General features: G+C 39.0%; 1 protein-coding gene across 1 annotated transcript in view; it reads right to left on the minus strand.

Moving 5' to 3' along the window:
* The window catches only part of BARD1 (BRCA1 associated RING domain 1), an 87,018-nt gene that overhangs the window by 23,677 nt on the left and 48,192 nt on the right, over positions 1 to 15,149 (minus strand). Inside the window, exons 6-8 of the mRNA XM_056111816.1 lie at positions 11,921 to 12,001; positions 8,732 to 8,904; positions 1,670 to 1,778 (exon numbers count right to left, since the gene is read on the minus strand). Of these exons, the coding sequence (XP_055967791.1) occupies positions 1,670 to 1,778; positions 8,732 to 8,904; positions 11,921 to 12,001 (363 nt within the window). The remainder of the gene's footprint in view (positions 1 to 1,669; positions 1,779 to 8,731; positions 8,905 to 11,920; positions 12,002 to 15,149) is intronic.

Consider the following 15,149-nt stretch of genomic DNA (forward strand, 5'->3'; position numbering starts at 1 on the left):
AAGTAGCCACTTAACTCCCAAGTTAACCGAAGGAAAATGACTTTATATTGGGATTATCTTTAGACAGAGAATACATGTGTCTCTTAAGCATTTGAGGAAAAGCTTTCCTGGTTGTTTTTTATTTGCAGTCAACAACACTTGATGACAACACCTTGATGGAATGTTCACCTTCAAAGGCTTAGTTAGACAGCTGCTTCATCACCTTCCCTGATCCACACCTGAAGTTAGCTTCTTCCTTCTCTCGAGTCTACTCTATATACATTTATGTCTTCCATTAAGACATTACAGCACGCAATGAAATATCTCATATCTAAATTCCCCACTGAGCTACAAACTCCTAAGGAATACACATCCTTTCCACTTGATCTCCAGCCTGTACCTCTGTCCTAAACTTCAGGCCTCCATATTCAACTGTCTATTCAACATCTCCATTGGATGTCCACTAGCCAGCAAACAGCTGGTAAAGAAAACCACCAACTCCCGGGGCTGGAAAGACAGTATAAAGGGTGGGACACTTGCCTCGCATGTTACTGACCTAGGTTCAATTCCCAGTACCCTATGTGGCCCTCTGAGCACCACCAGCAATAATTCCTGAGTGCAGAGCCAAGAGTAACCCCTGGCATTGACAGCTATGACCCCAAAACCACACAAAAAAGAAAACTCTGAAGTTCCTTTTCCAAGGCAGCCCATGACACCATCATTACTCCACTGCTCTGCCCACACTAATTATATTCTTTCCCCAGACTCCATCTACCTATAATCCATCACAAAGCTCTGTTGGCCTTAACATAACACACGAGTCCTCATGACTTCTTATAATCTCAACTGTTACTGTCTTAATCTAGGTCATTATGGTGTTTCTCTCCTATTGTCATGATGAAACAGTTCTAAGTGATTTCCTTGCTTCCATTCTTACCCTTCCATTCAACGTCTTTATTACAAAGCAGTCAAAGTGAACTTTCGAAAGCATAAATCAAATCAGCTTTGTAAAGCATAAATCAAATCATGTCATTCCCTCGCTTTAAATCCTTTCAGTGGTTTCCCATTACTCTTGGATACCCACTAGTCTCTGGCAATAATAACCTTCGCTCTAACCTTCAAACACGTCAATCTCACTCACTAAGGATACAGGCTTATCCAAGCCTATACTTGCTGTTCCTTCTGCCCGAAACCCTTATCCTCCAGGTATTAACCGTGCTGTCTCATTATCCTTCAGATTTCAAGGCAAATATGAGTTTGTTTATTCAGGCTCTCCTTAACAGCCATAGTTACTTGTCCTGAAGCCCACACCACCACAACCGACTTACTCTCGTCACAGTCTTCTCTCATTAGAACTTCATAAGATCATTTGATTTCTATTAGCATCCCTATTAACGATCTCCTTCCTGTCTCTCATGAGGATGTTAAGGTCCACGAGTACCAAGTCCCACCACCCACACTGATTTGAGCGCTGCCTAAAATATGGGGATCCGAGTGGGAGTCAATAAAAATATGTCGATAAATTTATTCCAACTATCTCATTGAAATTTTGGTAGTTGGTAGACAAGAAATGCTCAGTGACTATTTGGCCAGTGAAAGTAAATTGCTAACTGGAAATTTTCCCACTCTGTTCTTTCATAACCAATTTCAATAAAAGATATAAATCCCCCTAAGCTAAACCCATACTTACCGCTGAGCCGTGGCTAGATGATGATGATTCACTCTTCACTGGGAGCAGCAATAGTGATTTCATATTTTCACTGTCTGCATAATCCACAGGCCGCAGACCAAATATGTTACTGGTAAAATAAGTACAGATGGATTTAAGTAAATAAAATGTGTGAGTTGATTATTAACTAAGCGGATGCCTAGCAGAACAACTTTTCAACTTCCTTAATAATACAATTTTTATTAAAATAAATGACTCAGAATCACAGACGACATAAAGATCAAGTATCACAAGCTGCTAAATTCAATGGAGAAAAAAGATATAAAATTCCCATCTGACATCAGACCCAGTATTTTAAGTTAAATATATTGTTACTTACACATCATTTTTTTTTATACAAGTTTGCATTCTTTTGTATTCAGACTCTTTTTAAATGATGCCTTCATAATCATTAACCACTGTGGCTGAGATGCTTTCAAATGCAAATAAAAATCATTTACTACTGCTATTATAGGCTCTTTAGTCTATATGAACAAATAGAGAAATCAGATAAATCCACACCATAGGCATTTAGCTCCACTAAAAGAAAAACAATGCCACATGTCTAACTATTTAACAAAGTAGTGAGCAGGGTACTTTTCAAATCAATTTTGATATGTATACATCTATTATAATAATCATAGCAGAGAACAAACTATTAAGGTTCAAGGAACGGTTGATGCAGAATTCTCAGGACGCATGAATTCACAAGTCACACACTTTCTCCAAACAGACTTCAGAAAATACAGAACACTGTTACCTCAAAAATGAGATAGCCATTTCAATGACATGGCCAATTCCAAAAATGCTCAATATTAACGGTCAAATTATTATTATTGCTAACCTTCAAACTAGTCTAATGCTCACTAAAATGCTCAATGACTTTTGAATTATTAACCTTCAAATTATGAGTGAACTGTTGAAACAATACAACTTTTGTCTTCCACAGCACTGACTTACACATGAACTCAAGGATGTAAAAATTTTCCAAAACTTTTTAAGAAAGTTTCCTAAAATAACCATTTCTTTCACAATCTTTAAACCTCAGTTCTGCATCATGCAAAATGGAGCCCACTGAATCCTGCCAGATTACATATGGCTCTGTTATGGACCAGTGAAATTTGAAATTAGATACGAGTTTTTAAGTGGCACCATCAGAATACCATCACAAGAGGAAAAAGGGCAAAAGTAGGAGTCCTACTTTTTCATAGGAACATGAAAGAAATCAAAATTTTTTTTTCTCATAATGATGTATTTGAAAGGACTAATATCTTGCGAACAGAAGCAGTGTGGAAAATCTATCTTAATTATACATATAAGCTCCGATCTTTCTTTGCATCTCTCCCTCATTCATAGTTAGCAGAGAACAAACTAGTAAGGTTCAAGGAATGGTCTAATATGAACATAATCAGATTTTGTCCTATCATCCTGTTCTGGGGTCAGCTCCTGCTGTGCTCAAGGCTTATTTCTGACTCTTCCTCAGGAACCACTCCTGATGGGACTCAGGGATCCACATGCAGAGTAGGGCATGGAACCAGGACTGACTCATGCAAGGCAAGGACCTAAACACCTGTACCGTTTCTCTGGCCCCACATTTGTTCTTTGAAACAAGTAATGGTAAAAAGAGAGCTCAATGCCACAAGCAAGAAAGACTATCACTATGATCGATTTACTGAAGACAATGGTAAATCAGTTATTTTCCCTCATTACCTAAGGAAGTCATTTTGCTTTGAAATGTTAAGACCAATGGATTCAAGATAAATACTTAGCGCTGCTTTAGTATAAGAGATTACCAAAGGGCTGGCAGAATGATTTTTTTTTCTAAATATATTTCAAAATAGCATGCTCTCTATTTTCCAACTACTTTAAACTAAGTGTTTAACGCTTTAAAAAGCAAGCAAGCAATTCTGGAGGAATGCATAAGACTTAGAAAGCACTGTCCTTACCGACTGTCCTTGTCTACTGAAGATTCTTTCAACAGACTTATAAAGATGATGAAGTATAAACTAAGCCAAGCAATGGAGGTTAAGAATAAATAAATAAATAAATAAAAACAATAATAAAAAAAAAAAAGGATTACCAAACAAAATGTCCTTGAGCTCAGAACCAGAAACAACAATTGGGTGAATGAGTGTGAAGGGCTATTTAGGAAATAAGAACATCTACGCTGAAATGGATGAAACAAAGGGAAGACTTAGGAAGACTTAATCAAGGCTTAAGAATCTGATCGCTATTGTGCTCAGGTGTAGGAGAAAACTCATCAAATAATCAGCCACAAAGAAATGGACAGTTGAAACATAGACAGTATGCAAGCTGTGAAAATAGAGAGCCACAGTGTCTACTGGTTAAAATTGATGTGCCAATGCAACACTAATATAATTAGGGTTGTTTGAGGAATATAAGAAAACATCAACATCTTCACTGCTGAATTTACAAGTGGTGCATGACAGGACAGTAATATCTTTCATCTGTACCACTCTTGACAGCACAGTTCTCTTAGTGCCCTATCAAAGAAAACCTGTTCTGATTACAAATATATTGTAACAGGTTTTGTGGGGTTTGATACTACAGAGACAGTTTACATGAGCTCTATAAGAAAATATGATTTTTACTGACTTATTTTCTTTGTTCCTTCACTAGATACGAGAAAATTTTATCACTTTTTTTCCTTCTCTAGTGTATGCCTACTCAAATTCCATTAGCTGGGAGATTATATCTTACTTTTGAAAATACATTTCATATAAAACTTTTGGTGATTAAAGGTACTTTTCAAGTTTGACAGATCTAAGTACTCATAAATTACTGTTTTTTATTACTGAGAGGTTACTAAAATCACTGCTCCTAAGAGGTCAGTAGATTCTACATAGAAATGTACGTGTGCGTTGATAAACACACACACACACACACACACACACACGTGGAAACTAGAAAAAAATCAATTAAATTTATAACCCACACAGAATGGATATATATATATATATATATATATATATATATATATATATGCTTTTAGGGTAAAAATTACCAACACTATGCAGTCATCGGTAAGGCAAATACTCATTTACTCAAAGGGTACATTGAAGAAATCTTTTAGTTAATGAAGAATCAATGAAATTAAAGGTAGTTTCTATCCTCACAGACCACAGTGCGCCAAAGATTAGGGAAACAAAGATTTCCTTTAAGTCTAGCCAAGTTCTCCCAACATGAATGGAAAAAGAAAACAGCAGAGCACAGAAAGTATTCTATGTCAACAGGATGCCCACAGAGAGGAAAGTTGGTGTGAAGGCTTCAAGACAGTGTGGCAGATTAAAAAGAGCAGCCATATTTGGAGCTAGACTTTCTCTAACGGTAACAGAAAACACCAAACAGTTTTCTCAATAGCTGTTTCCTCATCAGTAAAATGAGAACAATACAACCCTGCTTCATAAGATTCTAATGGGGAACAAATTAATACATCAAAACTATTTAGCCTGGCAGGTAGTAAAAGCTCAGTAACTGCCAACCTACTAATATTATTAGTTTTAACATTTTTGGAAGACAGAGTACAGAATGAAGGTAAGTGAACAAAAGCTACATCTGCAGTGGTGACCTTTATCTTCATTTTCCGTAGTGTTTTGTGTGTGTGTGTGTGTGTGTGTGTGTGTGTACTTCATGTATGCATCATGTATGTGTGTGTGTATGTATTTCATGCATGCATCATGCATCAAATAAAGATAATCTGGCTGTTTACTGAAAGAAAACACAGAAGCCTCTTTCATAACAAAATTACAGTAAGAAATTTTAACTTCCTTTATTATGCAATATAAATAGTATTTAAATGACTCTGAAAATCCTTTTCCTCACTAGATTCTATCTGATCACTAATTACTGATGAAAGGAAGAACTTTAAACCATGATGTTTAACCTTTCACATCCTAATCCCAGAAGACAAGAGGCAACAAGATAAGGTAACTCTTAAATGTATATGGGAAACAGCAGGAACCACTCGTCTCCACAGACCATGTTCTCAGTGGTTTGCCCAATTCTGAGCAGTAGAACAAAGATCTTTATGGGTGGGCTCCTAATCTGCAAAATAAGCAAATTTGGCCTTCAGGGTCCAATTTGGGGTCCTCACCAAGGACAAACTCATTAATGAGAAGTTAGTGTTCTCTTTTACAACCTGTATTCTACTGTCACTGTCCTCCCGTTGCTCATGGATTTGCTCAAGTGGGCCCAGTAACACTGTGAGACTTGTTGCTGTGTTTGGCATATTGAATACATCACGAGTAGCTTGCTAGGCTTTGCCGTGCGGGCGAGATACTCTCAGTAGCTTGCTGCGCTCTCTGAGAGGGGCGGAGGAATCAGACCCAGATTGGCCAGGTTGGCGGTGTACAAGGCAACTGCCCTACCCGCTGTTCTATCATTTCAGCCCAAGTGATACATTTGTATTTCTGGTAACTACTAACAAGACTGCCTCTGAAATATGTGAATTATCAAAACAGTAAGATGCAGGTGGGGAGGAGTTTATCTTTCCAGGATGTTCCATTATGTTTCAGAGACCAGAAGAGGTAGACAAAATCCTCATTACATTTAAGAAGCAATGGGCATAATATGAATATCACACCAAAGAAAATAATGTTTAGAGAAAAACTTTATACCAAAGTCAAGTTCATCCCATGAATCTAATAATCTATTATCATTCCAATGTTATTAATGATGTCGACAGACAAAAAGTATGACCACCTCAATATAAACTCAAAATATCATTTAATAAAGGTAGTATTGTGGAAAAAATACTAAAATAATACAGGAAGAAAAATCTTTCATTTTATTTTTTATTTCAACATTGACAGTGCGGGGCCAGAGACATGAGGGGTAAGGTGCTTGCCTTGCACATGGTCTATCGGGGTTCAATTCCTGTCACCCCACACGATTCCCTGGGCGCGCCAGGAGTGATCCCAAACCCACAGTCAAGAGCCTGATGATCACAACCTGGTGTGGCCCCCAAACAAACAAAAAAATTGACTGTAAGCTTAAGTCACTATTGTTTTAACAAATGAGAATAAGGGAAACAAGAACACCATATAGTGGGGAGGGCGCTTGCCTTGCCCACAACCGAGTTAAATCTTCACCACCCCATATGGTCCCCCAAGCACTGCCAGGAGTGACTCCTGAGCACTGCAGCTGGGGTCCAACCCCTACACCCAAGAAAAATAAATAACAGAAATAAAAGTAAACTTCATGTGAAGGAGCACTTCAGCCCCTCCCTTCACCCCAGCCACCACACCAAAAGTGAGCTACTAAGAAGATAGTCCATAACAATATATGGTTTAGTGATCCCTGAGCACCCAGCGCTGATACATAGGGTTCCTGTCACCAGAGAGAGGTTCATTCCACAGCGACAGGCTATAAATATCCCGAAATCTGCCTCTTGACCGGGTAAGCCTATTTACCAGGACGCGCCTATGTGAGAAGGCACACAACTTGCATATTAAATACGTTTCAGGGTGCAGTGAAGAATCATGGGCGACAAACCACGAGACAGGCCCGGTGCTTTGGCTCATTAATCCTTACTATGCTCGAAAGAAATAGAAAAGCAGCAGGCATCACCCATGTTTTATAGGTGAGGACACCCAGGCATAGAAATTAACCTGCCTGAGGCTGTGAAGTCAATGATGGAGTCACAAATAAAAGCTGGATTCCCTCGCGCCCTGACCGTGCTCCATTCATTAAAGTAGTCACGGCTGATTTAAGAACGCAAGAACGGAAACTCTTCCGTCTCACCCGACCCAAGCAACCACTCGCTTCGTCAAACGGCTTGTTAAGCCCACAGGAGGGTCAAATCTGTAAGGTCCATATACTGATACTTGAACCTTGTTCACGTGTATGCGGAGAATTTTAAAAACTAGTAAATATCCCTTGAACTTGCCCCAAACTCATGGCACATGGGACAAGAAAACGAAGGTTATTTTTACACTTTAACCAAAACAACCAGCGACAAGGCATGGCATATTCCTGAATTATTCATTTGGTTTTTAATTATGTTACACGGTTACCTGTTGAAAAATTACAACCTAGCAGCTCTGCATTTTGTAATTCTTACTTGCCTCTGTAACCAAAGTCTGACTTTTTTTTTTGTATTCCTGCCAATAGAAGCAGTGAAAGCAAAGAGAGGCAATTTGCGCATTTTCATTCCACCTACCTCATTAATTGAAAAATGTGAAATAATGTATAAGGAGACATGAACTAAGTTATAGATTTAAAGATACAAAACCCACATGTTATTCATTTGTGACACTAGCAATGCTTAAATGGACTCGCCAGCATTCCCTAAGGTGCCTCTGTGCCCTAACATTGCAAAACAATTTACCCAGAGCCACATTTGAAGGATGTGATAGCAGAGAAGTAATCTGCCTACACTTGCCCAATATCTAATTCTTACATATTTTAATGGCTGCTACACTATGAAGAAAACACATAAAATAGAATATTTAAAACACTGTTCAAGTATCGAGATGCATACAAAGGAGTTATTTCTGCGATTCTAATTCTTCTCTTATTACTAAGCATTAATCAATCTACAGAACAGAAAAATTAAGTGGAAGTGTCCAGAAAACCAATTTCCAAAATTAATTCAGCAATTATTTCTAAAATTAAAAGACCCAATCTCACTCAAATATTTAAATGCTGTAAAGCAACAGAGCACAGACAGAGAATCTTAAAATCCAGAATATAATGGTCAGAGTTGGCTTTAGTTGTGAAAGAGAAGAGATAGCCACCAACTTGGGACTGACGTAGTTTTCATTACAGGCCTTGGCTCAAGAAGTTAAGTCAAGGGCCTGGAGTGATAGCAGAGCGGGCAGGGCGTTTGCCTTGCACATGGCAAACCCGGGTTCGATCCCCGGCATCCCGAGCACCGCCAGGAGTAATTCCTGAGTGCAGTGCCAGGAATAACCCCTGAGCATCGATCGCCAGGTGTGACCCAAAAAGAAAAAAAAAAAAGAGAAAGAAAGAAAGAAAGATTTAAGTCAATGAACCAAACAGCTTTGACACTGAACTACTTACACAGCATTCTGTGAGGCCCCAGAGGAAAGCAGCAACTTGACTATGTCTATATGGCCATTCTTGACTGCGTCATGCAGCGGTGAGTCATTCTGATACCCAGTGGTGTTCACTAAGGCCTGGTGCTGGAGCAATAATTCTACTACTTTCAGGTGTCCATGATTGCAGGCCTCGTGCTATTTAAATTAAAAGGAGAATAATGAGGAGGAGCAATAAAGAGTCATAATAAACTTGCACTTTAAAATTATATTTCTGAGTCCAGCATGGGTCTTTTTTTAAATATCGTATTGACCTCACGTTGTGGATAGAGCAAATGCCACTGTTAATAATCTCATGGTGGTGGAGAACAATGTTAACTTGATGAAAATGATGGGATTTACTTGAGTCTGAGATCAAGCACCACCTTTTTTTCCCCAAAACAAAACTGTATCTTTAAACCAAATGAACCAAGTAGAGCTCCTACACTATTCTGAAATAATAGTGTTATTATATGTATATATTCTATTATTATACTATATATAACATGATCACGAACATAAGGAACAATGCAGAATGAGGATTTATAAGACCATCTCCATCTGCATCGCTATATTAGTGGTTTTGGCTGGTGTCAATGACAACAGAAATAACAGGGGGAACGTGCTCAGAAAGAGCTTACTGAATGATTAACTGGCAACAATGCACTGATCATAGATGCCTCACATGCAAATCTTGCCTCAAGTCGAATGAACAGAAATATCACTATTCTAATAAATCTCTAGCATACTACGCTATACATCTCTTCAACTCGGAATAGCTGATATCCCATTAAGCTTCTATTAAAACGAGAAAGAAAATCAAATTAGACAAGAAGTTCTCTAGATCCTCAATAAGCTTTACTACAATTTGTCTTGTAATTGAGGGGAGTTAGTTTCTTCAGAAAGGTACGCTTGGCTGTGAAATCCAAACAAAATGATTCTGATTCAGACTTGCGAGTTAAAAAGCTGGCAGGAAAACACAATTTTAAATCTTTCTTTGAACCTGGTGTAGCACGAGACTCTCCCAATTTCTGTGCAGAATTCTCCTTTTGTCAGATATCCGTGATAAGGCAAGGATACCCCCTTCCAAGCCCTGCTTCTATTGGCACTTCTATCGCTCTACCTAAATCCCACAGTTGAGGCTGGAGAGAAACAAGAACAGGCAGGGCCGTTTGCCTTGCATGCACTCTGCCAATCTGGGCTCAGTCTCCGGTACCTCATATGGTCCCCTGAGCCTCTCCAGGAGAGCTCCCAAAGCACACAGAACCAGGAGGAATAAGCCCTGAGTATTGCCAGGTATTGGTCTCCAAACCAAAAAAATTTAAAATGTAAATAATTCCATCCTGATTACTATCATAATAATTAGCCAAAGCAACGCCATTTCCAGTTATTTGTGATATTCATCAAACTTATTATTTTAGTATAAGCAAGGTCTTTTAAAAACGTCCAATGTAAGCAAACATTTCTACTACCTCTACGTATATGTAATTGGAAAAGGCATAAGTGAGGCTAAGATAGACCTTTAGTAAGAAACATTACCTGTGATACATTCCCATACCCAGACCCTCTCTCCTCTCATTCATTCTTACTTTCAAAGTGTAGCACTCGCACTTGTAGCAATTGTCCTTCCATCATCGATTTGCTCGAACGAGCACCAGTAACGTCTCCATTGTGAGACTTGTTGTTACTGTTTTTGGCATATCGAATATGCCACGGGGAGCTTGCCAGGCTCTGCTGTGCGGGCGGGATACTCTTGGTAGCTTGCTGGGCTCTCCAGGAGGGACGGAGGAATCAAACCCGGGTCGACCGCTTGCAAGGCACATGCAGCCCTACTCACTGTGCTATCGCTCCAGCCCATCATTGCAGTAAAATAAAGAAAAATGTTTTCAGATATCTATAAGCTGTTTGGCCTTAAATGAGAACCATACATCCAGACTGATCTATTACTCTATATTATAGATTAACCTGCTTATATGAAAATGGGAATCTATGATTTATGGCAGAAACCTGTCAGGTGGTCCCAAAGATCTCTAACTTTCTGGAATTCTTATTATGTAGTAACTTCCTATGCTCTAAAAGAGTTGATTCATATGACCAACCAGGTAAGGTCATAAAGACAAGAGTGCCACTCAGATATCTCTTGCTCTTGGGTCCTGGCTTTGAGGGAAGCCAGCTATGTATCATGAAGATATTCTAATACTAAAAGCCTCATGTCAAAAGCTATTTAGGGAAGCTTGTAAGAAGATCAAGCTATTCTCAATCAAGCCATTTGATGATTGCAACTCTGGCCAACATCTGCATGACAATCTCAAGAGAAACCCCAAGTTACAATTGCCCGGCTACACCAGAACATTCTGCTAAACTGACTCCTAATCTCTGACAAATAGAAAACATGAGATAATAAATAGAAATATCTCAAGCCAATATAAAGGTAAAGGTAAAGGCCCTCCCGTTGATCGTCGATTTGCTCGAGCGGGCCCAGTAACGTCTCCATTGGAGACTTTGTTGTTACTGTGTCTGGCATATCAAATACTCTCGGTAGCTTGCCGGGCTCTCCGAGAGGGGCGGAGGAATCGAACTCGGGTCAGCCATGTTGGCCGCTTGTAAGGCGAACGCCCTACCCGCTGTGCTAGGGTAATTATTACATAGCAAGAGACAACTAATGTAGAATTATATCTGTATATGTCCTGTAGCACTGTAGCACTGTAGCACTGATCTCCCGTTGTTCATCGATTTGCTCGAGCAGGCACCAGGAACGTCTCCATTGGGAGACTTGTTACTGTTTTTGGCATATAAATATGCCTTGATATTAAATACTAAGTGAGGAATAAATGCCAGATTACAAACCTGAGAAATCAACAAGGAGAAATCAGGTTTCAATAAAATACCAATAATGAAGAAAGGAGACTAATGTCAGTTGCAGCAAGGAGTTCTCAATACGCCAGCTAAATTCAGCAATGGAGTGTTGCTGGCTTCCTATGTTTCAAGATAAATCGGTTCAAGAGGTAGACATTTTTTTGCCTGTCACACTGAAAAGCTAAATAAAAATAACAGTTCTCTTAGTGAAAAACGTAAGTTCATCAAAGAGTCGGCGTATGGTGTAGGATAGTCCATAAATCACTAAACTATCAACTATATACAGTATGAAACGAACAACATGAGAAAAGGAAACTACCAGTGGTGTCCATCCAGCATGGTCCTTAACATTTGGGTCATTTCCGTTTTGTAAGAGGTATTCAACAGAAGGCACGTCACCCTAGTAAGAAAAACAAAAAGACGTCAATGAAAGAGAAAAGGGTATTAATTTTGTTGTGTTTGTTGGTTTCGTTTTGTTGGCTTTCGTGTGCGTGTGTGTTTGTGTATGTGTTTTCTCTGGTTTGGGGGCAATACCCACTGTGTTCAGAGCATATGTGGTGTCAGGGATCGAACCTGGGCCTACTGTGTATAAGACATGACAAGATAAGCATCCCAGCTGCTATACTATCTCTCCAGCCCTTTTGTTGCAAACAGTACAGTAGATAAGGTACTTGCCTTGCACACAGCTAACCTGGATGCCATCTCAGGCACAATAAATGCTCCTGAGCACTGCCAGGAGAGAGCATGGCCAGCACTACCACAGAGCCAGGGGTAAGCCCTCCGCACCACCAGGTTAGTCCAAATCCCACGCCCCCCTCTCCCCTCCCCAAAACACTTTCAACTTTTCCCTTGTGCTTATTTCTCATAAGTCTCTAATAAGCTACATTATACTGGGGCTGGGGTATAGTACAGGAGGGAAGGTGCTTGCCTTATATACAGCCAACCCAAGTTTGATCCCTAGCACCTCCGATGGTCCCCCAAGACCATCTGTCAGGAGTGGAAGCCTTGAGCAAAAAGCTAGAAGTAAGCCCTGAGTACTATTAGGTAAAGTCCCCAAACAAAACAAAACAAAAGAATATCTACACGCAAGTTTTTCTGAAGAACTACATGGTCATGAAAGTCATATGTCTGAGTACGGCCACATTCATGGCTGCGCGATATCTCAGACTTTACACTAATGATATACCAAGGGTAGCACACCACATTTCATGGGGTTTAAAGTAGAAGGCAACGAATCTTAGGGGAAAATACATGTATATATTATATATAGATACATATAAAATGAAGTTATATAAAATACATATTATATACAGAAATATATATAGGCACCAAAGGCTCAACCTTTAACAACATATTAGTAATCTCTTATAGAAGGGCTTAATGGCTCCTGGGTGAAATACAACAATCTCCACACACTTCCATCTAAGGAATCTTTCTGGGATCACTTTTAGCGGATTATGCATAACAAGAAATACAAAATAAATTACTTTGGTTCATCTTTGGGGGAAGGGTTTGGGGTTCCGGAAGGGAACATTCGAAATATGGTAGTGGGATGGTCTAATAGTGGTGGGATTGGTGTTCAAATATTAAATGTAATCAAATATTTTGAACAATTTTATAAAAATAAAACTGAGTTAAAAAAAAGTCATTGGTCTATCCTTGAATATCCAGCAACTGATATTAAAATTAATTTCAAAATACCGAGCCAAGGGCATCAGAGAAAGCTCACCTGACCATAAGTTTTAACTCATCATTTGTGAGAAACATCAATTTGAGCATACATAATGACAGTCTTTGCAGATTATTTCAAAGAGTCAAAGACAAACGGCTACCCAGTGAAATCAATGTTAAAACTGCCACCAAACTGTTGGCCCAATGGCAGTTACTCTATTTATCCTTAATGCATCAGTTTACAGTCATCTGTGAAGAATTATTTTTCAGGCAGAAGCAAAACTTATGTTCTCAAAAAAATAACTGACATATCTTATTCTGAAAAGGCTGAATAAGTAAGTTACATATGATAAAAGTCACTTATGACAATGCTACGTTCAAGATAGCTTGGTGAAGTGTCTTTAGCAAGCAAATCTCTCCCTTACAATTCCAAATCCCAGCACTCCTCTGAAATGTGGGGTTTTTTGTTTGTTTTTTTTTTGTTCTTTTGGGGTCACACCTAGCGATGCTCTGGGGTTATTCCTGGCTTTACACTCAGGAATTACTCCTGGCAGTACTTGGGGCACCATATGGGATACTGAGGATTGAACCCAGGTTGGCCACGTGCAAGGCAAATGCCCTACCCGCTGAACTATCGCTCCAGCCTCCTGAAATGTGTTTTTTATTTAATCTCTCTTGATGAGCTGCCTGCACAGAGTAACATTCACTTGTGTCTGAACGTTAGGCTACCTCTCCAACATAGCAAATCTGAAAAATGGTCATTTCGTTTTCACTAAAGACAAATCCACATGCAGCATAATGTTTTCCTTTGTTCCTAATGTAACAAAATGACCTGGGATACTCAGAGCAAGCATTTGAAATTTCAAATCAATCGCCCCACTTGCAATTAAAAAAAAAAAGACTAAGTAAAAGTCTTCCCATAGTTCCTGAGGGATATCATGCTCCCACGCTAATGCCAGTGATCACAGCTTCACCATGCCTGGCTCCATATATGCATGAGCTCAGGAACAACTGACAAGCTACACACTCAAGGTGTTTTCAGTCCCAAGAATACCGGATCAAAAGAGCAGTGTACACTCTTAACCTTCAACATGATTTTTACACACACACACACACACACACACACACATACACACACACAAAATCCCTTATTCTAACTCTACAGATAATCACAAAACTTCCCCTAGAGAAGTCTATAAATTAACATGAACACAATTATCGTAGGATGAAGAGGAACATCACAGTGACAATGTAAGAGACTAAGCAGAATTTCTTTAAGGTTTCTAGACAGTAGTATTTTCCTTTCATGTCACCGCTTCATATTATCTAAGGTGCCTCCTGTTAACATTCTACCCCTAGACTTTCCCGAAATGTGTAGATGATTTGTAAACGGTTTGCTTTTTATACTCAATCTGCTCTCTCCTCCCTAGTACTTAAAAGTCTGTCATATTTTTATTGTTCCACTTTATGTAAATTTAATGTCATGCACATAAATAAAATTATGATAATTAGATAGGGCCCACAGTAACTGGGTAAGCTTGAACCAATGCGAAGTTTCCGGGAAATAAATTAAGTTCTGCTTTTGATTCCTTTAAATTACTTTCTTCTCTAACAGAATATTTTCTCGGTAACAGACACTCGCTTTTAGCCTCCTCACGACTTAAAGGAATAATTGAGATTTTCCTAAACCATAGCCGGCAGGGGCTGGGAATGAGGGTCGGGAATCATCTAAAAAAGTATTTACCAAGGAAAGAAATCTTAAATGGAGTTGGTATTTTCAATAACTTTTAGACTGAAAACAAAAGGGTACGTATGTCATATTGAATTTTTGATTTTTATATTGAGTTTTCTTATTGCTTATCTGTAAGAGGAAAGAA

Source organism: Sorex fumeus, unplaced genomic scaffold (genome assembly GCF_029834395.1).
Source record: "Sorex fumeus unplaced genomic scaffold, SorFum_2.1 ptg000014l, whole genome shotgun sequence".
Classification (NCBI taxonomy): domain Eukaryota; kingdom Metazoa; phylum Chordata; class Mammalia; order Eulipotyphla; family Soricidae; genus Sorex; species Sorex fumeus.